Below are 25,592 nucleotides of genomic sequence, written 5' to 3'. Positions count from 1 at the left end.
TTTAGCAGCCATCTACATATAAAGCTGACCGGACGGTTACCTCAGGAACAGGCTGTGGTAACACTTTGTCTTTGCAGCTGTCGTTGGGCGTGGTGGCTGGAGTGTTGTTAGACGAGCTGGCACAGACGGAGATCTGTCCCGTGACAGGCTGCTGCTGATGCGGCCTCCTTTCTGGACTTTTCCTGGTTGGTGAAGTGAGGCCGATTGAAGTGGGGAGCGGGGCACACTTGTAAAGAGGAGTGTCTGATGAAGTGGAGTCTGTTTCTGGCTGTACGCCGGGCAGAGCTGTAGAAGAGTTGCCACCCTCTGATAGCTTGCCAACCGTGCTGGTTAACTCTTGCGGCTGCTGCTGCTTGATTGTAGGACTGGAAGCGGGGGGATAAGATGAGGCCGGGGTGACGGTTGGAGCAGTGCTGTTAGGCAGCGGGGAGCTTCCTCCCCCTGCTCCCTCGTCGGGATAAGTCGGGAAATGTGGGACCAGTGGATGCGGCGGCTCCTGGAAGTTAGAGGCCTCCTGTGGCTGCAGAGGGGACACCGGCGTGGGGGGCTCAGAGGACCGGGACTGAGACTGAATTGAGACCTGCTGGGCAGACTCAGCGAGGGCCAGGGCCAACATGCGGGCAGCATTTTTAGGAGGGGGAGGAGGAGGTGGGGCAGTAGTGGGAGCTGTAGAGTTGTGGGAACGAGGGGTGAGGAGGTCCTTCGAAGAGTCCGGAGCTACGACTCCTAGCAGGGACACAAAACACAAGGTGGGTCTGAAGAATGATTAAGTAAGAGAGACGTAGGTAAAGACAAGACACGACAGCAGGCAGGCTGGTTGTAAGAGGGGAAAAGTTAAGTGTGGTGCTCGGGCATAATATGAAAAGACTCATTTAAGATGAAATCCATGCAAACCTGGGAAACTAAACCTAGAAGAAAAGCATTCATATAATTAATGACATGATTTGTGACCTTATTTTTAGCCTACATGGTGAAAACAAAACAGCGACAAGGCAGAAAATGCCAGAAACTGCACTGAAAAAGGTCATTCTCTGCTCCCTACCCTGGTGCTCTTGGCTGCTGGCAGCCGGCGCTTGCTGTACGCCGTCCTCTCTCTTCAGCTCTTGACTGTCCGCGCTGTCAAAGGCTGCCAGCTTCGAGTGCAGCTCTATTTGGAAAGCTTCACTTAGCGACGGCTCTGCTGCCCTCAGCAGCACACTGCCCATCAGGGGAGGAGAGTCCTTGGCTACTGAAGGAGGAGATAATGGTTGTGGAGAGACAGCCTGTCCACCTGTGTTCTTGTGAAGCGTCTCTGTAGAGAAAAGCTCTGAGGTGGAAAATGGTGTCAAACTCGTGGCCTTTCCACATTTAATAGGTGACACAGCCTGTGTGGGTTTATCAGTGTAAGAATAGGACGTGGTCAGTTTCTTGCTCTCCATCCTCTCTCCAGCAGCCCGGTTAAAGTCCGTGGACAACAAGCTCGCCATGAAGGTGGCAGAGATGAGGTCAGAGCCGTTGGTCTTGCCGGGGCTTCTCTTTAACACGCAGCCCTCGGCCCCGGCCGGTGAGTCATCCAGGGGAAAGGCGTAGGAGGTGTCGGGGAGACTGCACTGGAAAGACATGGGGTCAAAGTCCAACGAGGCCATGCCAATGTCTGGCGGGCTGAGGTCCACATCTTCGCCAGCTGAGCGCGGAGGTGAGATGAGGGCAGGCACACAGATGGGGCCGTCGTCTCCGTCGCTGTCCTCCGTGGCGTCCAGGTTGTCGTAGGAGTTGCAGTGCTGCCGGCTGTCCAGCAGCTCGCCATTAAAGGAGGCCGACAGGGCGTCGCTGCTGGAGCGTGGCCGTCGAGGACGGTACACCTTCGACTCTCCTGAAAGAAGAAAATATATAAATCAGAGATGTATTTTATCTTCTTTTAACTAGTTAAACTTGTGAATCAAAGCAAAGTGGAAGACTCAAACCTTCAACATTGTGCAGGGAACTCAGAGACTCTTCACTTTTGGCTGATCTTAATGTTGCCGTGTCTCCTCTCCCTCCTGAAACATATCAATTAAAAGGTATCAACATGTAAACAGGAGACAGACAAAGCTTTTTTATTTATGTAAAATTATTTAGTGAAAAGTCGCAGCAGTTCGGTCGGGTCGTTTGTAAAAAGGTTTTCATTCCACCTGTGGAGGAATGACTCACCTGCGAGAGCCATGGCCTTCAGTTCATTGGGCTCACTGGGGTTGCGGTGCAGCTTGCGCTTGGACATGGCGGAAGACTTGCCCAGGTTGAAGAACGAACGCCAACTACCCACAGGAGACTTCTTGGATTTAATAGGAGGCCTCTTCCTACGATTAAACAAGTGGTGGACGAGCAGGCGGGGAACAGTTAGTTTGACTAACTCACACATGTGTAAAATCTTTATTTTTAATATATCTGCAGACAGTCACAGGAGGAATATGACTCTGCCTGCAGTGTGACGAGCAACCAGCAGAGGGAGACACATTCCAGCATTGTTCTTCAAGTCCAACTACCTTGAAGATATTTTTTGTGACAAGCAGATGTGCACTGTAAGATAAACATCTGTCTGTTTCTGTGTCTAAATTTACATTTATTATCGTTATCATAACCAGAAGAGAAGAGGAGTTAACGAACCTCTCAGTCGGAAACTCGATGACGGTGTGGAACTTCCCCTGCAGGGCAGCCGGACCTTCGCCCACCTCGATGTACTTGCTGTCTTCAGTGACTGGAGAGTTGATCTGAGCCTGGGTCCTGGCCTGGGCCTCCTCCAGAGTCAGGAGTTTAGTGGAGGGCGATGAAACCAGCAGGGATTTGGGCCGTGACAATGAATTGTGACCTGGTGATGCGCAGAGCAGAGAGCAGAGGTGTTTTAATGCTCGAGTAGAAGCAGCAGTGGGCGGTGGAATGACAGTTTTATCTAACAGACGCCTGTGCGTACCTGCTCCCTCTCGTATTAGTGTGCTGAGTTTAGTGCTGAAGAGGACGTCCACGTGGTTCAAGATGAACTCCACCACCACCGACTGGATTCGGACTTCCATGAAGGCTGCCGTGCCGCTGAAGCACGCGGATTCGATCTGTTTAGACCTGAAATAAACATCAGAACATAATCAAAAACAAACAAGTGAAGAGCGGCAAAGGAGAGCTCCACTTCAAAACAAGTGTAAAATTTCATGCCAAAAGACTCCACCTGATTACGCTGAAGTGGTTTTGATTTTAAGTCGCGTAATTTGTGTCAAATTGTTTCGAGATGCAATTTCCCGGCATCTGATGTTGATCAGCAGCCTCCCAACAAAGAGAAGAGCTGCTTAAATCCTTTCCATTCAGAGAGAATGACTCATTTAAAGCAGGAGATGGGGCGCTTTCTGCTGCACGGAGCCCGTTATCATGGCAGATTCAAGCCTGACAAACCGTTAACGTGAGAAGTATAAAAAGAGCCAAACTCAAGTCGGATAACACCGACACGGAGGCAGCTTTCAGGGTGACGATTAACAGTGTGTTGCATACGATGGAGGAGGGTGGGGTCTCACCTCAGCAGGTTGGGCGCCCAGACGATGGCCAGGTTCTTGCTGTGCATGTTGGTGATGTAGCTGAATGCTGCCAGGCGGGAAAGGTGCCTCATGAGGAACTCCAGGGTCCTACGAATCAAATATTCATTTATTCAGATTTAATTGCCTCCCAACTTAACGGCCATGATAGAGCTACTTTCTTCAGTGCATCAATATTTCACTACGCACTCAAATCTCGGCGGAGCGACACTTAGAAATTAGCATTTGTATGCTTTCACAACGGACAGGAAATTCAATTCATCATCAGCGACGTAAAGGTCCGCCGGGACCTGTTAAATGATTCCACTCAGCGCAGTGTGCAAATCCCTGATTTTAACTTCAACAGACAGACACACACACACACACAACTTTTGACGGTGCAATCTGTACTTCCTGAGCCTGCTAAAGGGGGGCACTGTGCCTCCACGCTGACCTGTAATGCGGCGGAGGAAGCTGCTGGATGACATCATGGATTTTGATGAGTCGCTCTTCGTCCGTCGCTGCTGATACAGCATCCTTCAGGGTGAAAACAAAAGAGATTGTGGAGGGGAAGATAAACAGACGGACGTGTGAGTGTATCAACATTAAACTCATTCACTTGTCATCCCCGGTTTCACGCCGCTGCTCTGAGCGCAGAGGGGACATCAGTCTGAAACACCCCTCCTCCCCAGCTGCCATAGTAACCAGCAAACATTTACTTCATCTTTGGGGACGGCTCTGTTGTGCTTGGAGATGGTTTTTATTCCAAGTCACACACACACACACACAGCGGTTTGCTGCATTTGTAATGATAGGGTGTGTCAAGCACAATGCTATGATTTCAGGGGTGTCTGTGACTCATAACTGTAAGATAAATTTGAGAAATTCCAACGAGGAATTTGAAATCAGTGCTGTGAAGTTAGATCCTCTAAGTGTTGGCGAGCATGTGCTGTAAAAGCCAGAAGACTAGTGGTAAAGATCGGAGTGTGTGTGTGTGTGTGTTTTGTCTTTGCTTACAGAGAACTTCTCATAGAGCTGGTAGGTGAGCAGGGGGTTGGGCAGCTCTCTGAAGTAGAGCTTACACAGCGAGCCAACACAGTGGATGTCCTGGATGTAAACATCTTTGGTCAGGTCGGGGATCTGCTCAGAGTCAAACTCGTGCCTGATGAAAGAGAAAAGAGAAAAGAGAAAAGAGAAAAGAGAAAGAGAGAGGAGGGCAGAGGCAGCGTCAACAAGCTGAGTTCTTCTGAAGGGAGACGCATGAATGGACGACCGCTGCAGCGTGATGGATGGAGACGAGACGTGAAAACAAGTCAGGCTGCATTTCAGGAGGAAATGATTGATACGAGCTCATGCAACAAAATAATCCCTTCGAAGCTGAGGCTCTTTGAGCAACGTGAACCCAATCCACACATTCATTTATACTAAAGTAGAAAATCTTGATTTGCTTTGCATAAGTCTAAAAACTGAAAAACTTCGTAGCTGTTTGTTGAACTTCTGCTGAACTTTGAAATATTTGCACTATGAGGGGAGAAATCTGACTTTTGACCTCCTCCGTGTATGAATTTACAGCAACCGGGTTACGACAGTGCGCGTAAACATGTTCTCCAAGTATCTGCATGACTCTGCATGTGGCCTGAGAGGTGAATTCCAGGGGATGAAATGTTCTCTCTGCTCACAAAGCTCAATATTGCTGAGAGATTAAAGCAGCATTAAAAGTTGAATTAGAGTCTTTCAACATTTTTATGAACTCCTCTTTTGTCACATCTGGATTCTGGCAGCTGGACAATGAGAGGAGCTTAGTGTTAAGTGAGGAAATCAAACTTTCTAAGTAGAAATTACATGTTGTTATCCCCCCTATGCTATATATTTACATGTAAGCATTACCCTCACACATCTCACAGCACGGCAACAACATGTGACATGTCCACATCTCACATGTTGCCTTTTAACAAGCCACAACTGTCCTGACTGCCAAAGTACAAGTTCTTCTCCTGGCACGACAACATTAGATAGTTAAAACGGTTGATGAGGAACAACTGCTGCTCTTCTTTTTAACAGATGGATGGAATCCACATGTTGTCATCGGCCTTTTAGATGAGTGGAGTTCGTGATAAAAAAAAAAAGAAGCATGGATCAAATACTGTAAGAAGCATGCAGCGCGCAGCAGTGCGTCTCCTACCGCAGTTTCTGGATGTTTGAGGCGATTCCAGAGAGCCGGTAGATGCCGTCCACCACACCGTGCTTCTCGATGAACTCGGTGCAGCTTTTGAGGACCTGGGGCACTGAGAAGAGGAAAAACAGCGTGCCGTCACATAACACGTCAGTCAATGTTTGTTCAGTTTTCAGTGAACGCTACAAGGACAAGAAAAGGATGACAGAGAAACCTCTGAACATCCAGAAGAGCTTTAAAAAATATCTTATTTCTTTATTTAGTGCTGTTGTTTGACCTTTGAACTATTTTCTACATGACACATATGATGAGATAATGTGTTGTTGTATGAGAGTGAGACAGCCAGTCATGTATGCTCGGCTTCAAAGCACAATGCCAGTGATTGTGTGTTATGCACAGACCAGAAGAAACAACACAAGAGCGTCTTCATTCTTCTTCAGCGACCATGAATCATACAGACGTGTTATTTATATGTGCGTGCGTATGGGAGATAAGCATGGTGTGTATGCGTATAAGGAGGCTCCCAGGCCTCCCACAGCTCACAGCTCACACATCATTCAGAGGATGACAGAGAGTGGGACACTCGCTGAAGCAGCTGTTCAGACGAATTCCAGACATAGCGAGAGAGAAAACAAGGCGAGATTTGAGGAAACCAGCTTTGGCATTCTTCAGCGGAGGAACGGGCAGCGAGGGCGGACTACTCCCCCTCCAAAGTCCTTCATGTGGGAAGAATTTTGTTATGAGGTCTTATCGCAAAGATACTCAACATGTTTGACACATGAATTCATCCACAACAACACGCAAAGCTACAACTTTGGTGATGATTTGGACTGCAGACAGATCTCGCCGCCGTTACCTCTGCGGCAGAGCGTGTTTACATTCGAGTGGAAGAGGAGATGTTTCTGCTAATGACGGGCTAATTAATGTAACCGCCTCTGCCAACCTCCACAGTTTGGGAGGTGAAAGTGCTGCATGGAGATCTTACAGTAATTAAACCCAGCAGGAATTAGTTGCTAACCTAAGATTTAAGTCCTCCAAACTCTGCGATCGTCTTGCATTGTAATCAGGAGAAATGCATAATTCAGTAATGAGAAAATATAGTACATGGAGGCTTTGATTTCCATTTTTTACCCAGACGTTTGTTGTTGGAGCAGCTGGTGACAGCCAGTCTGTTCAAACTGGACTAAAATTCATTAAAAGTTAGGATTTAGGCGACTCTAACTTTTTCTAGAGGCACTTCCACACCCTGGATTCATCTTTATAGCAGTTCCAGAGCTCTACTTGCAAACTACAAATCATTAACTGTGTTTCTATAGCTACGACTTCTTAGAAGCAGTCAGGAAACTTTGACCATTTGACCCGGCAAAGTGTGACAGAGTGGCTTATCAGTTCATGTCAAGGTAAGGCTGGATTTAAAAGGGTCGACGGCTGACTCCTTCACCCACGAATGTGCGGCTCATCTGTGGGCAGAAGCTTATTAAACGAACAGGACTCACTACAGTGTGATTACTGTATGCTAATGTGCAGGTAAGATGAAAACCATTCATGTCCTGCACACAGAATATGATCCATTAACATGAACAGATGAGTTTTCAAGTTGGTGCCAACATGAACTGAAATGAAAGTTATTGATCAAGCCTCGGCAGCAGAGTAGCATCATTACGCTGGATGGAGCTGGTATTACAGTGTAATCAGGACACCATTATCCTCCCACTCTGTCATTGAGACCATCACGTCAGCTCACCTGCCAGACTCCACGCTGCCGACAGGCTCGGAAAATCAATGTGGCTGCAGCAGATAAATGTAGGTATGCACTTAAGGCAAACAAATATCTTAATTACAAGCAGAAAGGGCCGGCGGCTGGCGGAGCGAGCCGGTGTTTACATGCAGAGCGAGCTGTGTGTTTCCAGAAGATACGCTGTGATTATGCCATTAGCTCAAAAGTTGGAGTGGAAGAAGCAGCAGGTGTGTTTTTGGGCATAGTAAAAGTTTCATCATTTAATGGATCATGATGGAAAAGAGCCAGAAGAACGGCCGCGTCTTAAATAAATACCGTGAATTCTCAAATTAAAGCTGATGGTCGCCTCACATAATGGTCTTTTTCTTGTCCGGGCGCAGCCGCTTCCTTGAGACTAATCATTACTGGGAGGTTGCCAGCCAACCAGCAACCATGAAGTCATTGCACCAAGCCAAGAAACAGGCCTGTAAAAACCACAGCTTGTTGCTTTTTACACTTTGTTTTTTTTGTGCAAAGTAAACAAATGATGTTGAACTTGTTAATTAGAGTTTTAGAGGCGCTGGTTGGCAGATTCTGCTACTTACGGGCAGAGCAAGTCTAACTGTTTTTATGCTAAGCTAAGATAATTGGCTGCAGCTTCAGATTGAACAGACGTTTGAGAGCAACTCTCAGCAACTTTAAGGTGAAAGGGCTGCAGGGATTGTTTCACTGATGGCAGAGATGTGAGATGACATGAGAGGAATTAGTGCATCAGGTAAACATGGAGTAAAGGGTGAGTTTGCATTAACCAGGGAACAGGTGAAACCAGGAATTAAAGCCCGTCTCAGGGCCGTGTGTGTCTGCACGTTTCTCACCATCGTGTCCTGAGTTGAGGAGGTGTTCTCCCAGGTCACAGCCGAACACCCTCTCCCGGAGGATGCCTCTCTGCTTCAGCTTCTGCTTGGTGGGCCTGGACTTCATGAAGGAGCGCAAGAAGGTGATCAGCTTCCCGTGCTTCTTAGACACTGAGGAATGAAGGAAAAAGGAAGGAGGAAGGAACACGTCTTAGATTTCCCGCACGACTGTTTACTACTCTACAGTAAGTGTGGGTTTGACACTGGATCGGCTTTCACAAAAAGGTCCGTCTGTGCACTGGAGTGAAACCCCATACGAGGGTTGTCCCCTTTGTGCGTTTGGGCTTCATTCTAATGCAAACCCTTCCTTTATGCATGTGTAGTTTCCTTGAGGCTGAAAGCTTCGTTCTTAAATACCACCTCCCAGGCAACTACAAAGGAATCCTCCACATCCAACACCAGTATCCTCTGCTCCGCTTCAAAACAAGACAAAAAAAAAAAGAAAAAGCAGCAGACCTACTTAAAAAACCCAAACCACACTGATCAGATACTATGTCTGGGAAAGGGTCGTAAGCTCCTTAAACTACACACCAGTTGTTTTCTCTGCTTTGGAGAGATGTGGAGAGGCTATCAAGTGAATCAAACAAGCTGCATTTGGACGGAGGAACAATGGAGCTGGCTTCGACTCCAGACGTTTGTTTGAAAAGATCTTCACTGAAAATCGTCACGTTGTCAGCCAACGGGGAGATGACAGTAGCAGAGTGTTTTTCCACTCTTGGGGCAGTTACTTGACTCGATTATGGAGATGAAATTAAACGATGGAAGCATCAATTTAGCTTTGAGTGAGACTTTAAGCCTTAAACTGAGACAGAAATCTGAAAAATACAGAATAAAGAGCAGCTACGCTGACGGAAAAACGACTGACCGAATGTCACAGTGCATCCAACAAGAGATTTATCAGACTGTAGGTGCAGCGATGCAAGTTAAACCTATTTCAACATCTTAACACTGCACTCACTGGGGTGAATATTCAAGGATATTCCAAAGCAAACCTCTCTCTGTGAAGATGATCCCTCTAATCCTGATATTTAAAGCATCTCTCTCAGCATCAGTCAGCCTTCCCTGCTTTTCACACCTTCACTGCACCGACTCCCAGTCCGCCCCTTGTCTTTTTTTGTTCTCTCGTCGGTGTCAGTGGATCGGCCCCTCAGCTCCCGTCACCTCTTCAGGTAAAACATCCTCGTCTTGGATCTCACCTTTTTCTAGTCCCTCTTTGATCGCCTGTGGACGCTCTGCATCGCGCTGCCCTTCACACCGACTTTGACCAACAACTCTGTCTCTTTTATGCCTCAGCTCTTCCACAGCACAGCTGTCCTTTCTCAGTCCTGGATCGTCGACATTCAATCTGACAGCTCACACGGTCTCGCTCAAATAAACAGCACCCCAGGAACAATCGGACAGCATTGAAAACATCCATTCGCTCTCCGGTCGATGATCATTGTTCTTTCAGCATGACCATCTGGAACTTCACTAAAACTCTCAAAAAACAGAGCGATCACACCAATATCTCCGATCTGTGGTGCTCTGGGCTTAAGTGGAAAAACTGATGCGACACAGCAGGTTTTTATTTATATTCCAGGTCACAGTCCTTTAACTGATTATAAACAGTTAAGATCACTTCTCTTATGTGTTTCACAGCCTTGACATCATATTTATTTTATCTCCTCCAGACTTCAGACCGACACAAACGCACAGGTTGCAATCTAAACAAGACTCTTCTAATTGATGCGCTTCGCCGAGCTCCGCTTCGATTGCGGTACATCTGAAACTAGGCCGGTGCTCATCAAACCATCTCCAGACACAAAACAAGCTGAGTGAAAGAAAAAAGCTCAGACTGAACTGTGTGTGTGTTTGGAAGATACCAAGAAGACAATAAAAGTGTCAAGGCAGCGTCTTCACTCGCAGCTCTTTTAGCAACGATCTGTCAGAAGTGATGAGATTATAACCCTGATTCCAAAAACGTTGGAGCGCTGAGATTAAAAACAGAAAGCAGCGATATGAGAATCCTTTTTCGACTTAGACGAAGTTTGAACGTGGCCCAAAAAAAGTTGGAAAGACTGGCAACGCCGTGGAACGTTCAGAAAACACCTGTTTGCAACATCACGCAAGTAAACAAGTTAATCTGTAACAGGTGACGTAAGGGGCATCCTCGAAAGGCGAGGCCCACCGCTTTGTGAAAAACTACGAGGGACAGTTTCTCAAGACACAATCGTAATGAATTTTAGGATTTCACCATCTCCAATGCATAATTTCATGAAAAGATTCAATCCTTGCACATAAGAGACGAAGCTGACTGTGATCCCTCAGGCAGAGCTGCATTAAAAACAGATTGTATAAAGAGTATTACTGCACATGCTCAGGAACACGTCAGAATATCGGTGTCGGTAAACAAAGTTGAGCAAGTTAAGGCATCAGATATCAACACCCATAAATGCCACGGCCTCTCTGGGTATGAGATCATGTGAGATGGACGGCGGTGGAAAGGCGTGCTGTGGTCTGACGAGTTCACATTTCAAACTGTCAAACTGTCAAACTGTCCTCCAGACTGGTCCAGACTGTTTCCAACACAAGGTCCAATTGTTCTGGGACTTGTTACAGGCATCAAACTCAGAGAGTTTGTCAGTTTGAACATTAAAATCCTGTCTTTGTATTTATTCAGTTAAATAAAGCTCCAAAGTTCTGTTTCTGTTTATATCTGAACTTTTTTTTGGGAGACTTTCGTGGCATCATGAAGCTCACACGCGTACTGTCATGAATATAACGACTTAAAACAAGCATCCACAAAAACCTCTGCTGTGTGAGAGTTGTCTCTCCCGCCCGGAGATCATTAGGTAAAACTTAATGACTGTGCCCGTTTCGTATACTAAACGTACACAGCGGACTTAATTGACAGTCTGTCGAGTGCATTCAGAATGCAAACATCAAGACCGCAGTAAAACTAATGAGCTGATGGGAATGGAAAGATGCTTTGTAGCTTGAATTAATCTGACAGTAGAAGACTAAAAAAGTCAAGCGACACTCATTACTTCTTGATTTCACACATCATAGTTTCCAGGTGTTGGCGAGCTTGACTACCGCTGTGCAGAATCCGCTAAACGTCCTTATGTGATGTCACTTGAGCGTGAAAGCAAAGTTCGGGTGGAGGTGGGGGTGCGTTGGGTTCGAGTGAGCTCAACAGACCTCTGCGGCAGATGTCTCTGCCGGCTACATCAGCCGCTTCAAGCGCAACAACCTCCACCCTCCACCTCCACCATCACCACCACCGACTCTGACCAAGCTGTCAGTGGTCAGCCCGCATTGTGGGTAGAGTTTGTGATGCCTGGTTTTGACAAGGAGGAACAATGGAATAAAAAAAAAGACGATCTCGCTGTCTGTGCTGCATCAATTTTGATCTTTTTTTTATTAAACTGTCTATCACGAGTCCAAATACTGTTGAGTGTTATGTCAGTGGAGTAAGATGATTCAGGGAGAAAAACTGGACACATGATTGTTAAAAATAACTAGTGACAGTCCGCACTCTGTTCTCTGCATGTCTCTATGCTGTAGTCACACATAATCACACAGGTGCCATCATATGAATCAAATATATTCTGCCAGTTTGTGTTTTCTACAGTTGAATTCTTTCCGACGACGCTCGAGGTATCTCAAAATAAACCAACCCCGACAGCGGAGACAGATTCATAACCGTTTCTCTCCTCCCGAGTTCAATTAATAATGTTTGAATCAAACTTTTGGGTCTCTATCGTGTGCCGTTTTTTAAACGAAGCAGCACAATCAACAGTGAATCAACAGCCGGGCTCCTGTGCCGGCATCCGCAAACAAGACTCATCGGTCCATCTCAAAAAATATAAAAAACAGAGCAACAATTCACCCCTCAGGGAGAAATTCCTTCTGTGCTGCTGTGCCCGCACACAAAACTGCTGAGGCAGCTTTGTTTACTCACTGTTGAGGCATCAAAAAAAGGCCTTCGGTATCATGTAGAGGAGGAAGGGAGGAAGGGAGGGAGGGTGACTGTGTTTGGCTTTACACTGACACGTCACTTTTTATTCAGGAAGCCAGACTTGACTGGAAGACGTGATTGAGGAAGAGGAGTGCAATGACAAGCATGACTCTCCGGAGGACGGACAGAGACTCCCATCTGCTTACTGTCAAGCTGGATGACAGCCCCGAGGGCCGGCAGCTCTCCCAAGCATGCTCGGCGCTGAAACTGCCTCCGAAGCACTCACTGCTGAAATCCAGCAGGGTAAAAGCATTTCATTTAAGAATAGCAGCACTGATAGAGCCTCTGATTACAAGATTTATGACCTGTGGGCACTTAAAGGAGTATTCCAGCGATTTAGGGGTCTCATTTAAGAGCGATGGCTGAGATATAATGACTTTTAGTCCGTTGTATGAGTCAAACTCCCAGCCCACTAAGGCATCCTTCATTTCCCATGATGCAGGGGGGGGCGGTAGGAGGCCCAGATGTTCACAGTTTTCCTCGCTGGCATTTGCATTTCTAACAGATAAAATCCAAAGCTTAAAACACAGGGAAGGATGGTCATAACACCCGAGGAACCGGGACAGGTTTCAGTTTCAGCCCTTCAACCGACTGTGTGTGACTATGACGAGGCTTTTCCCCCAAGAGGGCCCAGCGAGAGAGAGAGGATATGATGAGCCGGGGGTGAGGAGAAACCAGGCCAAGCATTACAGCAGACGTAATGGCAAACATCATGCTCTCTCTTTCCCCCCCCTCTCTCTCCAGCTCCAACCCAAAACCCGGTCGCCTCATTCTATTCGGTTAGCAAGCAGCTTTTTCCAAAGAGAAGGACACAGATGTGGAGGAAAACTCGAGCTTCATAGCGACACAATAGACTTCCTAAAGTAGAGCAGTGACACCATAGAGCCAATCGGCAGACTCTAGCCTGAGATATTTGATACAACTACTGTGTGTGTGTGTGTGTGGCACTGAATACACAGCCACCGGTAGGCGTGACCGCCGTTCCTCGGGGGCTTCAGAATTCTCACTTCGCGGCTCGGCTCAGCCCTTTCACCCTTTCAAGCCCTCGAGACTCAAAAGTCACGCAGGCATCTGAGCGGGAAATTCAGCTTCGCTGTAGTAAAAACATAACGTGAATGGGTCGGATGTGATTGCATCATCCATCTCGGGATCTGCATGGTGTGAGAAAACACTTCTGACTGAGGAATGTGAGTCGTGGATGATTTTCTGCTTCAGATTTAAGACTTTTAAGGGTGTTTGCAACGCGGAGGAGTCTGACAGTCATGTGAGTCGAAGAATGTGTGAAATTCTGTCTGTCAACTTCTTTTTGCCATGAGTAATCATGAGCCGGGACGCAACGAGCACAGCTTCTGATGGAACATCTCTTTTGTATGTGTTACGTCTGTTTGCAATGCTGCTGCTGCTGCTGCTTTACTGAAAAGATCAACTCTTAACTTGCCGCTACTCTGACGGTTTTAACGTCGATGTAGCTGAGCCTTTACGCAGTTAACTGTAAAACTGGTTGATCGCTGCATCCCTAATTGTGACAGAGACAGTTTTTACAAAGTAGTTTGTCTTTTAAAGCCACTTAAAGGTCCAGTGTGTAGGATTTCGTGGCACCTAGTGGTGAAGTTGCAGATTGCAGCCAAATTAATACTCTGCCACGTCTCACCCTCTCCTTCTGATCTAGATCAGAGTTTGGTTTGTCCGTTATGGACTACAAAAATGGTGGAGAGAGGACCCGCTCTCATTGCATGTATAAAGGTATAAATAAGACGTTTTCTTTCATGTCTATTATAAATATCACGTCCTGATCGCTCCTGCTGAGGTCTTTAGGATTGTTTCCAAGGTTTAAAAAGATAAATGAGAAATCAGATTTCGGGTCTAGAATCTGAGAACCAAATGGCTCGCTCCTTTCCAAATAAGCTTAACAGATGGGCACGAGCAGAAAATGAGAGCGCGGCCTCCCGAAACCGATCCACACTCTGCTTCTGGTTCGGGGGTGATAAAAAAAAGCGATAGTCCAAAACAGAGAGCAAGTAGAGATAGACTGGGTTTCCCACACTCGCCTGATTGCTGTTATTGAATAAAGGATGTTCACCGAGAGGCGACTACCACGGAGATAATGTTTGGATTACTTATCCAATGCTGTGTTTACACCCATTCACACATCCTGACCATCTCCCTGGATGGATGTTTAGTGTGTAAACAACAGAGCAGTGTCTGCCCATTAACAGCCAGTCATGAGTGACAGTGACCTCTGTTTGGACAAGTGTGTGTTGATAGTAGGAGCAAAATGTCTTATTGTTCCAGCTCTCAACGCACCAGTGAACATAACTTCAGCAGAGGGAGGAAGAGAGGACAGAGGCCGGCGTGGTCTCACACCATAATAAGGCTAAATGGTTTAATGTGGACCACAGCAGGCAGCATCAGTACGGAGAGCGGCAAATGGGCGTGACTCCACCTTTAATAAATACATTTAAATTTATAATAATTAACTGTCAAATATTTATTCTTTCTTTGCTAAAAAAACAAGTTCAATAACAACAAAAACTGCATTTTAAAGTCAAATGTTCCCACTTAGAATATTAATGACACTAGAGGGGAGTTATAAATATTCTAACACAAAATGTTATTCATAAGAATAATAATAGAATATGAATAAGAGTAAATGGAAAAGTGGAGTCATGAGAGGAAGGAGCAATATTTTCCACACTTCTTTAATGGTCTACCATCCTTCAAAGTAAAACCTTTTCACAATAAAAGTCATGCATCACAAGTTTAACTGGTTTAATTTCATATCCGTGAAGAAATACTGCAGTAAATAAATATACTGAGCTGTCATATAGTTCAGTTCCTTTCTTACCTTTGCTTCATAACGCTGGCCTTCAGGCTTTATGACTGATTTCACACACAACAAGTCCAAAGTGCAGCCGCAGACTTTCTCTATATTCTCGCAGCGGTGAAACCTCAGCTGAGAGGCGCTAAAACCGGCGAGGTCTCTTCAACCGAGTGAGAAAAGTTATTTTAAAGTTGAGAGTTTGGACACGCCGAGCAGAGGAGCAGGAGGAGGTGCAGCAGGAGCAGGAGGAGCAGGAGGAGGAGGAGGAGGAGAGCCGCAGACTGTCCTCTCTGCTCTGTCAGCTCGTGTCCGCACAGCGCCGCTTCACCACAATGTGCTGCGTTCACGGGCTCCCGGAAATATGGGAATTACCGCTTGCAGAGTAAGTGTGACAGAGGTGGATCAAAACGACGTGTGTTCAAACATTAGTGGCACTCCAGCCTCCAACAGCGCCTCACTAATAAATATAAATATTCAAAGACCTGAGGTGGGCTGGTGCTCAAACAAGTCACCTGTCAACGGCTCTTAATCCTGCATAACTTTAAGCCTTAATATAACCTGAACAGGTGAGTTGTATATAAATTCACCCTCAGTACAGTTGTCATGAACGGGGAAATTAGCTACGGACACCAAAACTGTTTTTTGTACCAGGCTGTAAACATGTTTATTTCTGCTGTGAAGTTGGACATTTGGACATGGGGACTTATGGAGACTGACTCACTTCTGGAGCCAGCCTCATGTGGACGAACTGCATTTCCTGATCCTCAAACTTCAGTTGAGGAAGTGCAATAGTTGGCACAGTCAGAAAGAAGGGCCAAAACAGTGACTTTTAGTAGGTATAATAAAAAAAAACACTTGTTGCCATGCCTGCTGGCTGTTTTTTGATTTCTTACTTCACGACACTACTGCTCCTTCTAAGATCCCATACCTGAGGCCAGGTATATATACACAAGATGTGTCAACGTGTTGGCCATCAGTTGCTCACACAGCGTTCATGTTCACTTCCCTTTCTACAGCCCTAGTCCAAGAAAATGTTTGCCAACACGTGCTTGATTATGTTACTTCCAACGGCATTTGAAGGCAGCACGGGAGTCAGGCAGCCAAGACACAAGCTCCTGGTTTACACAGTGGAAAACACACACACACACACACACACACACACACACACACACACACCTAACATGCAGCATCCACGTCAATCCTCTGTCACAGTTCTCCAAATGTGGCTGCGTGTTTAATTAAAATAATTATAATATAAATGGACTAATTGTTCAAAGCACCAAGTTGAAATAAAGCTGTTACAAACCCTCGGGCTGGTTCAGTTGACATACTTTGCTGTTACGGTTAATATCAGAGTGGAAGTACATTCAAACACGACTTCCTGTTATTCTTATTTTCTTCCCCCCCCCTGACCTAATCTCCTCTTGGCTGCTGCCAGGTTTACGGTTTCAGCGTCCTCCCACACTGACAGAATCAAACACATTTAAAAAAAAAACTTGTCAGGCTCCAACTGGTCTGGTGTCAGGTGGGAGGAGATATCCTCAAAAAAAAAAACTTGTACACAGCTGTCCAACCGACCCCGAGCTGATACTCGGAGAACGTTTCCAGTCCGGTTCTGAACACAGACGATGTCCTTTCCTTGACTTTAAAATCAGCTCCCCCCCCTTCCGAAGGGGCTCGTCGTCGTCGTCGGCGCCCCCTGAAAACATTATCTTATTAATTCTTTAACTGGCTTAGTCGCTTCGCAGACATCAGTCAAAATAAAGTCAAACTAATTTGTTGTTGGTCCGGAATCACAAGACCGCGGTCAGACTTTTCCTCTGCATGTGATCGCTTCGACACGCGTTTCACAAGTTACACAGAGACAAACATTTCAGATTTCTCCCAGCACGAAGGTTCTGGAAAGTAACTAAGTACATTTACTCAAGTTGTATGTTAAAATATTAGCAGTATACTTCACTGAGAATATTTCAGTTGCTTTTACTGAAGTTGGATTGCGAGTACAGGACTTGTATGTGAATACTTCCTCTGACTGTCCTTCCTCCTCCCTGCGTTACAATGAACAATAAGAATTTAATATATAAACAAGATACAGGGGTTAAATAGTTACCACATGATTTAAAATAGATTTAAAGGTGGATACTGAGTTTGCCTTACTGAGATCGTCAGGGATCGACAGGGACTTTTGTCAGGCAGGGAGTTTAGACCATGAACTCATCATGGATCAGTTTCAGTGACATTTCCGGGCTGACTGTGGAGGAGTTCGACTCGTCAGATCACCGGATTGGCCGGTGTGAAGTAAGCCTCCAGAAACTGAATCTGGCTCAACTGCTCCACCGTGTCGGCACTTCCTGTGGCCCGCACCACTGCAGCCAAAACGGGGTAACACCATTCAAATGAATAGAAATCAGCCTTTTGGGCCACACTGGATTTGGGCTGAATTTCTACAGCTGAGGGGCCCCGGCAGCAAAAGCCCGGTCACCTTTGGTGGCAAGTTGAGCCCATTAGAGGGGCCCTGCCGGAGGATCTCATGCTGGGATCAGGCTCATAGGACGACAGCAGATCACAAATGTAGGCAGACTATTCAAGGCTTTAAAAGCCAGAAGTAAAATCTCAAAGTCCAAAACTCAAAGCATGTTGTGCTCTATAAAACAGTTTTTTCCCCTATTATCACCCACTCAAGCTGGTTCTGAGCATCATAGTTTGACTTCTGAACCTGCTGATCATGTGGAGGAGCAGTCATAGACGACACAGGGCTGAATAAACAAGATACAGTACAGTCACCTGTGCAGGAAGTGGTGAGCTCCTGCCATGATGTCATACAGCAAATAGGATGAGAGCTTTGTGTCGATGAAGTACTTTACAGCTGCTATTTTGCATTTGATCTGAATCGTCTGGTTCAATCCCGGAAAGAAAAAGGGGATGTAAGTTTACAGTTCAATTTCTACCTCGTGTTTAAACTCCTGTGAGCTCTGAAGCTTTGCAACAACACGGTACGTACGTGACAATTTGTTTTAGTAATGACACCAAAGCAACAGATCACAATAACGATGCAGCACAGCTCTGAGTAATGTAACTGCAGGTATGTTTGGTCCACTGAAGGGAGCAAAGGCGTAAATAAAAAATAGTTTTACACACTTGCTCTCGGTTTACAACTCAACCCGAGTTTGTTAGTCTGTAATCACAAGCAGCCTCCCACAAACAAAGGTGCGGCCTACAGCAGCAGCAGCAGCACAGTCTCTTATTGAAGCTGCACAATGACACGTTACACAAGGGAGCTCGAATAGTTTCACAGCTCAGAAGACGGAGCACCAGGAAATGATCTGAGATCCTCGGGAACGGGAGGACAAATCTTACTCTGTCTCACACACATTCTCTCCCCCATTTCCCTTCCCCTTCACATAACCAGCTGTCTTGGCTCATGTGTGCTCACAGCTGCCCAAATCACTGGTCTCCAGACATGACGAAGACCCGCACCGAGGAGGGGGACAGAGGGGGCTCTACATCTGGGTCAGTGACTGGTGGGTCTGGAGCCGAAAGAAGGACGGCTGTCTTTGTTTTCATATCAATGTCAACAACATTTCTCAGTTTTATTTTGGTTGTGAAGAGAGCGGTCTCTATTCTCTGCAACACAACACACCCCAAACACATGGACCGAAGGACTAATAACTCCTAATAGCTTCGATCGTCTGTATTTTAACTGGAGCAGTGCAGCATGTTAACAATTTCCATGGTTTTACTGGGAAACAGCAAAGGTTAGTGGTGAGCAGAGTGGATTCTAGGCAGAGCAAGCATATTTTTCCAATGCTGTGTGGCTCCCTGCAGGAATTTGCTCTTTCAGTCACCATGGAGAGGGAGACAGAGATTCTTACTGTTGCAGGACAAAGCTTAACGCTCAATGGATGGGTTTACAGGCCCCCTCATTGTAAAAGGATTAAATAAATCAAGGCCGGCGGAGACCTAGTACCACGGCACCCCTACCGTGGCCTTTCTGGTTCAACCAAACACACACACACACACACAAACACAGCTGGCCTCCGTCCAGACACAGGGTCCATTCAGCGGCTTTGAGAAATGCTGTAGTAACCTGGCTCACCCCTCAAGTTATTTGCATACACCTTGAGCGGCGGAAAACAGAAAAAGAAGAGGCGGCTGGAGGGATAAGATTGTTCTTTTGAGAGAGAGCAACACTCAAAGAGTTGCTGAAACTTTTACACACTGTGTTTTTTTTTTTCAGACAGACGACATGCAAAACAAACTCAGGAAGAGAGATAATGTGGATAATTGTGTTAAAGGCCACAGACAGGACAGTTTATTATCTTGTGAAAGGTCCTCTTGTAATGAAACACCAAAAAGCACACAGGACTGTCCTGTGTGAAGCTACGGTGGCAGGTACACTAGTCACACAGTGCAAACACATCACTCGGGGTTGTAGAGTTAGTTTTTGGTTAGGGGGGGGTGAAGGATCGGCAGTGCAGCACACCAAAGGATTTTTTTTGGTCTACCTGAACTTAGGCTGTAGTGGTTTAGCGGGTCGGCCACCCATGCACTGTCCTGTATTACACTCTCCATCTCCAAGTCTGCATGCAGCCCGATGGACAGATGGACCAACAGACACATGGTTGGTTGGATGGATGGACGGATGGGTGACGGAGGGAAACATGAGAGAGTCGGCAGAGGGAGAGAAGCACTTCAAGTTAGAGAACAGAGCAACTGTTTAACTTTGAGGACTCTGAGGTCAGTAGCTTTGCATAGAAGTGATACTTTGATGCTGAAGCAGTAAACGCTTTTGTGAGACAGTGTGCAGATAAAAAAAAACAAAAAAACAAGCTTTGCATTCAATAATAAAACACGCAAAGACACGAGAGTTGTGTGGATTCTTAAATTTAACGTTAAAGTTATAATCCTTAAGATTCTCGAGAAATAAAATGACCCGCAACGTCTCTATATAATGTTGGTGGTGGGCGGGGTCTGCCATTCTTAACAGCATATCGGGGACGTATTAAGGTACACGTCCTACTTCTGCTGCTGACACGATCACAGGACACAAAATGTATTTTGGAGGACGTCCATTTGAGAGTTGCGAAGTTAGTGCTGACTGCAATTGTTCCTTCGAAAATGCATCAACCAAACAAGACAACGGTCACTTACGTTGGGGGTTATTTGTGGCGTTTTGGGGTAAATTTAGAACATTTTTTTGGGAGGTCATGGAACAGGACGGAACAACCACAGTGAGCTGTTAGATGAAAAACTTCTCAGCAAGCTAACCAACTCCTGATATTACTGTGTCCCTGCTGCGATGTGGAAAACTGCTCACGCTGTGTGCAGCACTAAATCAGATGGTGGTTGCGCACGACGTGATCGGAAAAGGCCAATTATTGACCTACTTCACTGAAAAAATGGAATAAAAGTCATAACTATGTTTTCATGAGTAATGGAAATAAGAACTTTTATGTTTTTCTAACCTTGAATGACCCGTTTACATCTACAGACACCTCATGGGAACTGTAATGTTTCTACAGTAGCACAGAACGGACAAACTTAACACTGACTAAATGGCGATTTTCTCGTTTTTTAGCTTGTAGATTCTCCGGGTGCTTTAAACGTCTCAACCGGGGGTTGAAATCTTAAGGATTATAACTTTAACTCTGTCCAAACTCGGATGAACAAAATCCAAATGTGTAATTACATTTGTGTGTGTGTGTGTGTGAGTGAGTAAAAAAGGTGGACAGTGAGTGGACGGGTGGATGAAGTGTGTATACCAACACGCACAGGGAGGGAAGAGACTCCAAGAAGCAGGCTGCAGGCCAGAGCAGGGGGAGGCTGAGGCAGAGGAGTCACAGTCAAATGCAACAAAATCAAGACACATGCTTAACACTACTGTACTTTCCTGTGCAGTGAGACAACAACAGGATTAATGATGCATTGCAGTGGAGAACAGGCAGTGCAGTTTTGACACATAAACAAGCAGCTTAAACACATTACATTTAGTTATTTGCTTGGTAACGAACTTGATCCAGGATCTGCTCGTTGTATTGTAATATTACTGACAACAGGGCATCTGCAGGTTATAGAGCACCAAATATTAGACTTATACTTTAAAGAATATAAGATTTGTTTAAAATAATCTAACAAATATACATAAAAATGAGCAATTCAGGAGAAAGAATTTAATATTTTAACTGTTGTCAGGACATCTAAATAAAATAGTTGACCTGCGGATACTCTGTAAAGGTTGACACATGCAAAAAACAAACAAAACGGCAACAAGCCTGAAAACAGACTTTAAAAGCAGGAGGGGAGTGTGCAGGCAGATTAAGTCACGGACTGTGAGTGCGCTGCAACAGTTAACTGCACTGCAGTCACACGGACTAAGAAGGCAACTTTGAATTTTATTTGGTTTGAAACTTGACATGGTAGTCCAACAGCGCTCGAAACCCTCCAGTGCCTTCAACGATACGAGCCCTCATGAACGTGGATCTCTGTGGCGTCTGTACTCTGTATTCTGGAGGAATAGTTAGGAACCATCCGACTCCAGCCGCTCACCCCGAAGCCGGCCGGGTGGTTTGTGACAGTGAGTCATATCGGTTGAATCTTTGGATTTGGAAGATGTGACGTCGACTCGAGACACTGAGGTTCGATGACACGAGCGGCTGTTTCTGTTGCTATGAACTCAGTGTGTGAAGGAGTGAGGGCAAAGTTCAAGGAGAGCTCAGGTCCGCCGTCGAGTGTTCTCTTTGATTCCCGAGAGGGTTTATGTTATACATTTGTCTCTGACGCTCTGAGGCGCGTGCTAAAGAGCTTATCTGTTTGCTCTGGACAGAGATAGATTAGCACAGTTATTTGCGAAGGATTTGCATAGTGCTGAGTCAATATAACATGATTAGCAAGCTATTTCAGGGGATGACGTCTCAGAATTATGAGTTCCCTTTCACAAGTATTATCTTTATACTGATGATTATGTGCGGTAAGAACAATGACAGAGCTCTGTTGTTCAATTTTAATTTTCATATTAGGCAATATTGAAACTTCAACTTCATATTATTTATTTAAAATCATAGAAATGTACTGTATATGTATGATACTATTAGTATTACACACACATTCTCTCATCCCAAACCACATCATCCATCACAGACTGAACCACTGCTTGAAAACGCAGCCGTAACATTACCTGCCATCAGTTATAAGAACCTTTTAACACATGGCTTAAGAGAAGAAGGAGGACGAGGAGGAGGAGGAAGGAGGAGGAAGGAGGAGTACCTGGTTTTGGCACCGTGTTGGTCATGGACTGCGGCACTTTATCATTTATGAGCTCCACACACTCGCTGGGAAAGAAGCCAACCTGCAGACAGCACAGGAATGAGACGGGCAGGGTGAGGCGTGAGATAGTTCAATCAGATTCAGGTAATAAAATGAAGAGAGACACACACACACACACACACACACACACACACACACACTGGGGTGTGTGACTGAGATGATGTTTTTGGACATCAGGTGTGTGTGTGTGGAGATGACCACAAGCTGTGGTGAAGCAGCTGTGTTTTTAAATCTAAAGGTGCCAGATGAAGCCCAGTGGCAAATGAGATAAACACACACACACACCAGTGTGGCTGACTGACTACCCCCTAATGGACACAGGTGGTACTGCACGTGTGTTTGTGTCACTTTACTAGTTAGTTTAGCTTCAGAATCGAGAAAGTGAAGCTCTGGTATATAAACCAGAAGGCTCGACGTCTATCAGAGGAAAAACAGCCTCTCCATGTGTTTATGTGTTCAGAGGGAGAGGCTCTGTAATCCAGAGGAGGGCGGTGGTCTCCTACAGCTGACAACTCGTCTGAAATACAACCGTACTGATCAGTAAGCTGGCTGCTGGCTGCCACCCTGCCAGTGAGCCTGACCGGCAGGACTCCTTCTTGTAGGGCGGCGAGCCAAAACACACAAAGAGGAGAGAGGGGCAGCGGGTCAGAGGAGGTTCAGCCAGACTTTAAGCCTCAAAAAACCGCTTTGTTGCAGCAGGGATAAGGTTTTAAGACTTTAAAATGAGTAAATGATGACCAGTATTTAATAATATAAAGTGTATTTACACAGCAACTCATTCTGACATTATTGAAACCACAATTTGGAGACTCGGAGCTTTAATTATCCCTCTTGCTTCATGCCTCAGTACACGTAAATGTGAGTTTTTGTTGAATTTGCGGCTGCGTTCTTCGTGTATTCGAGCCCTGATTTGCTGCAGCAGCACTTCATTCAGCTCCAGGGACTGACCTGCTGACACATTTTGTGAGGGAAGTAGGGCTCAACAGGCACAGGTCAGCTGTGGGGATTTATATGAGATCACCAAGCTCGGGAAATAAATAACACACTGACCTTGAATGCTATAATCTTCATATCTAATTATTAATGCCGCAGGATTTACAGCGGGGGAAAACAGGAGTTAATCAAATGGATATCATCCAAAGTTACAATCTTTAGCGCAGAATTTCCTCTTTGTGTTTCCCAGAGCAATATTTCAGCTCCACTGGGGCAAATCTGCACCTGACAAACAGGCCCAGTAGCCTGAGGCGCCGTGTTTTCATTAATTTGGATGGAACCGGTCCAATGATGCAGTGAGGGGGTTCCAACACGGAGGCTTCCAGCAAAACAACTCTCAACATCATCAGTGAACGAGTTGATGGTGACTCAGCTTCTGCAGCACCGGGACGTCGTCCGGTGCGGAGCTGCAGTGGTCGGTCACTTTCGCAACGTGCCCGGAATGTTACGACGTGTTTACCCGGCGGTCGCTGCGACGAGAGACGAAACAGTTGCCGAGTTGTAAAATCCTGTTTGTGAGCACCACAAACCGTTGCGCAGCGCTCTGGCATCTGATAAGCCTTTTAAATGCGTTAATCTGTCGCTCCAACTGGACTTCCTGGATTGTATTTCATCATTTCAGCACAGCACCTCCACCACGCGGCCCCATGACGCTCGTTTTAGTAAATCTGTTTTGTACACATTGGTCTGGGTGTAGCCTGTGTGCACAGAAGGTCAAAATAACTGGCTGTTGATTTAATAGCTGACAACAATTTCTTAAAGACCCAGAAAAGATTTATGCTCAAAAATATAATCATATGGTTAGTCAGCTGTGTCAGTTAGAGGCGAAATAGAGAGTACAATAAGCAAATAAAGTGCTTAAAGTGAACTGGAACTGGAACAAATGTCCTGAAGACGACACGTTTCAGTGTGTTATAGGATCGTCCTGAAGGCTGCACAGGAATACGAATCAGTTCGGCCACACACTGTGTGATCTGCTCAAAAGCTTCACATAAAAAGAGGATTTGTATCTTTGCTTTGTCTTTCCACAAACTCATAATATACGAGCTCTGGTTTATAAAAGCAACATTCTCTTCTTGTCCTTGAAATACCTTCAGATACAACCCTAATTAAAACTTTTACAGCCGGGAGGGAGCAGAGAGAAAAATAAAACGTGTTTGTATCCCGAGCCTGCAGAGTGTTGGTGCGAGCAGCGTACCTGAAAGCCGTGCTTGCCCCTCCACCATGTGGTGTCTTCTTTAGGGGGCATGTCAATCACGGACACGATGTCGCCAACCTGCGGCAGAGGAAGCAAAGACAGAAGATTAAAGATGTGTCTGATACATTTACATACGGTGAATATGATTTATCCGGACTCGATGTCTAAACACAGATGGCTTTATTTCTCCTGCACTTCTTTTGTTCCTTTCTCACAGTCGGTCTAATTCAATGTCATGAAATCTTCATGGAGCAAGTAACAACAGATGAGGAATATACTTTCAGCATATAGACAGAGCGTGTGTGTGTGTGTGTGTGTGTGTCGTCACCTCGAAGGACAGCTCGTCTGAGGCCTGAGCGATGTAACGCTTGATGACGTGGGCGGCAGCGATAGCTGGCACATTGATGGACGACTCTTCGTGGACCAACAGATGATTTCCCTTATTGTCGACCTAGCACACACAAACACAGACACACACACACAAGACCTACATGTCAGTTCAAAAGCGGCAGGCACTGAATATCAAATTACCATGGGAAAAAAGAAACACGACGATATAATAGTCCTGCCATTAAAGGCAATTTCGGTGGAGTGTAGAGTAAAATCAGAAACTTCTTCTCTACCAGCTCATTGGAGTATTTCTGCTGTTCAGGGATGTGTTAGTAGCTTTGAAGGATTCATGATTCAAGTAATCCTACAGCAAAGTGTGTGAATCCTTCCCCGAAAAGAAGACGATGAGGCTGCGGGTCCCTTATTTCAGTTTACAAGGAATCTTTCTGTCCTTATTTGTTGAAGCGTTTGTTGGTATTTCTCTTCCCTGGATTCAATAACTCAGCAGCGATTGAGATTAAGAAACCTCAGCGCGGCTATTATGCAGCGTTAAAAGAATGTTACCTTGCAGTTTTGTCAATAGAAAACTGCTTTTTAAATTATTATTTACT

The 25,592-nt window shown here is 45.6% G+C and overlaps 1 protein-coding gene across 6 annotated transcripts in view; it reads right to left on the bottom strand.

Moving 5' to 3' along the window:
- Positions 1-25,592, bottom strand: part of arhgap32b (Rho GTPase activating protein 32b) — a 95,036-nt gene that overhangs the window by 4,808 nt on the left and 64,636 nt on the right. For 3 of the 6 annotated variants that reach the window (XM_019267849.2, XM_019267850.2, XM_027273713.1), the window contains 16 exons: positions 24,980-25,102; positions 24,652-24,729; positions 22,401-22,482; positions 20,910-20,960; positions 19,643-19,717; positions 8,278-8,427; positions 5,695-5,797; positions 4,530-4,674; positions 3,967-4,049; positions 3,516-3,623; positions 2,927-3,072; positions 2,623-2,824; positions 2,170-2,315; positions 1,944-2,018; positions 1,043-1,852; positions 41-726 (listed from right to left, as the gene is read on the bottom strand). In XM_019267849.2, coding sequence (XP_019123394.2) covers positions 41-726; positions 1,043-1,852; positions 1,944-2,018; positions 2,170-2,315; positions 2,623-2,824; positions 2,927-3,072; positions 3,516-3,623; positions 3,967-4,049; positions 4,530-4,674; positions 5,695-5,797; positions 8,278-8,427; positions 19,643-19,717; positions 20,910-20,960; positions 22,401-22,482; positions 24,652-24,729; positions 24,980-25,102 — 3,063 coding nt within the window. Of the gene's footprint in view, positions 1-40; positions 727-1,042; positions 1,853-1,943; positions 2,019-2,169; positions 2,316-2,622; positions 2,825-2,926; positions 3,073-3,515; positions 3,624-3,966; positions 4,050-4,529; positions 4,675-5,694; positions 5,798-8,277; positions 8,428-15,161; positions 15,479-19,642; positions 19,718-20,909; positions 20,961-22,400; positions 22,483-24,651; positions 24,730-24,979; positions 25,103-25,592 lie in introns of those variants that run through there. The other 3 variants (XM_019267854.2, XM_019267855.2, XM_019267856.2) reach the window with 3 other exon arrangements.

Source organism: Larimichthys crocea, chromosome XXII, assembly GCF_000972845.2.
Source record: "Larimichthys crocea isolate SSNF chromosome XXII, L_crocea_2.0, whole genome shotgun sequence".
Lineage (NCBI taxonomy): Eukaryota > Metazoa > Chordata > Actinopteri > Sciaenidae > Larimichthys > Larimichthys crocea.
The sequence above is the reverse complement of the archived record's forward strand: the minus strand, read 5'-3'. Positions and strand labels throughout refer to the sequence as shown.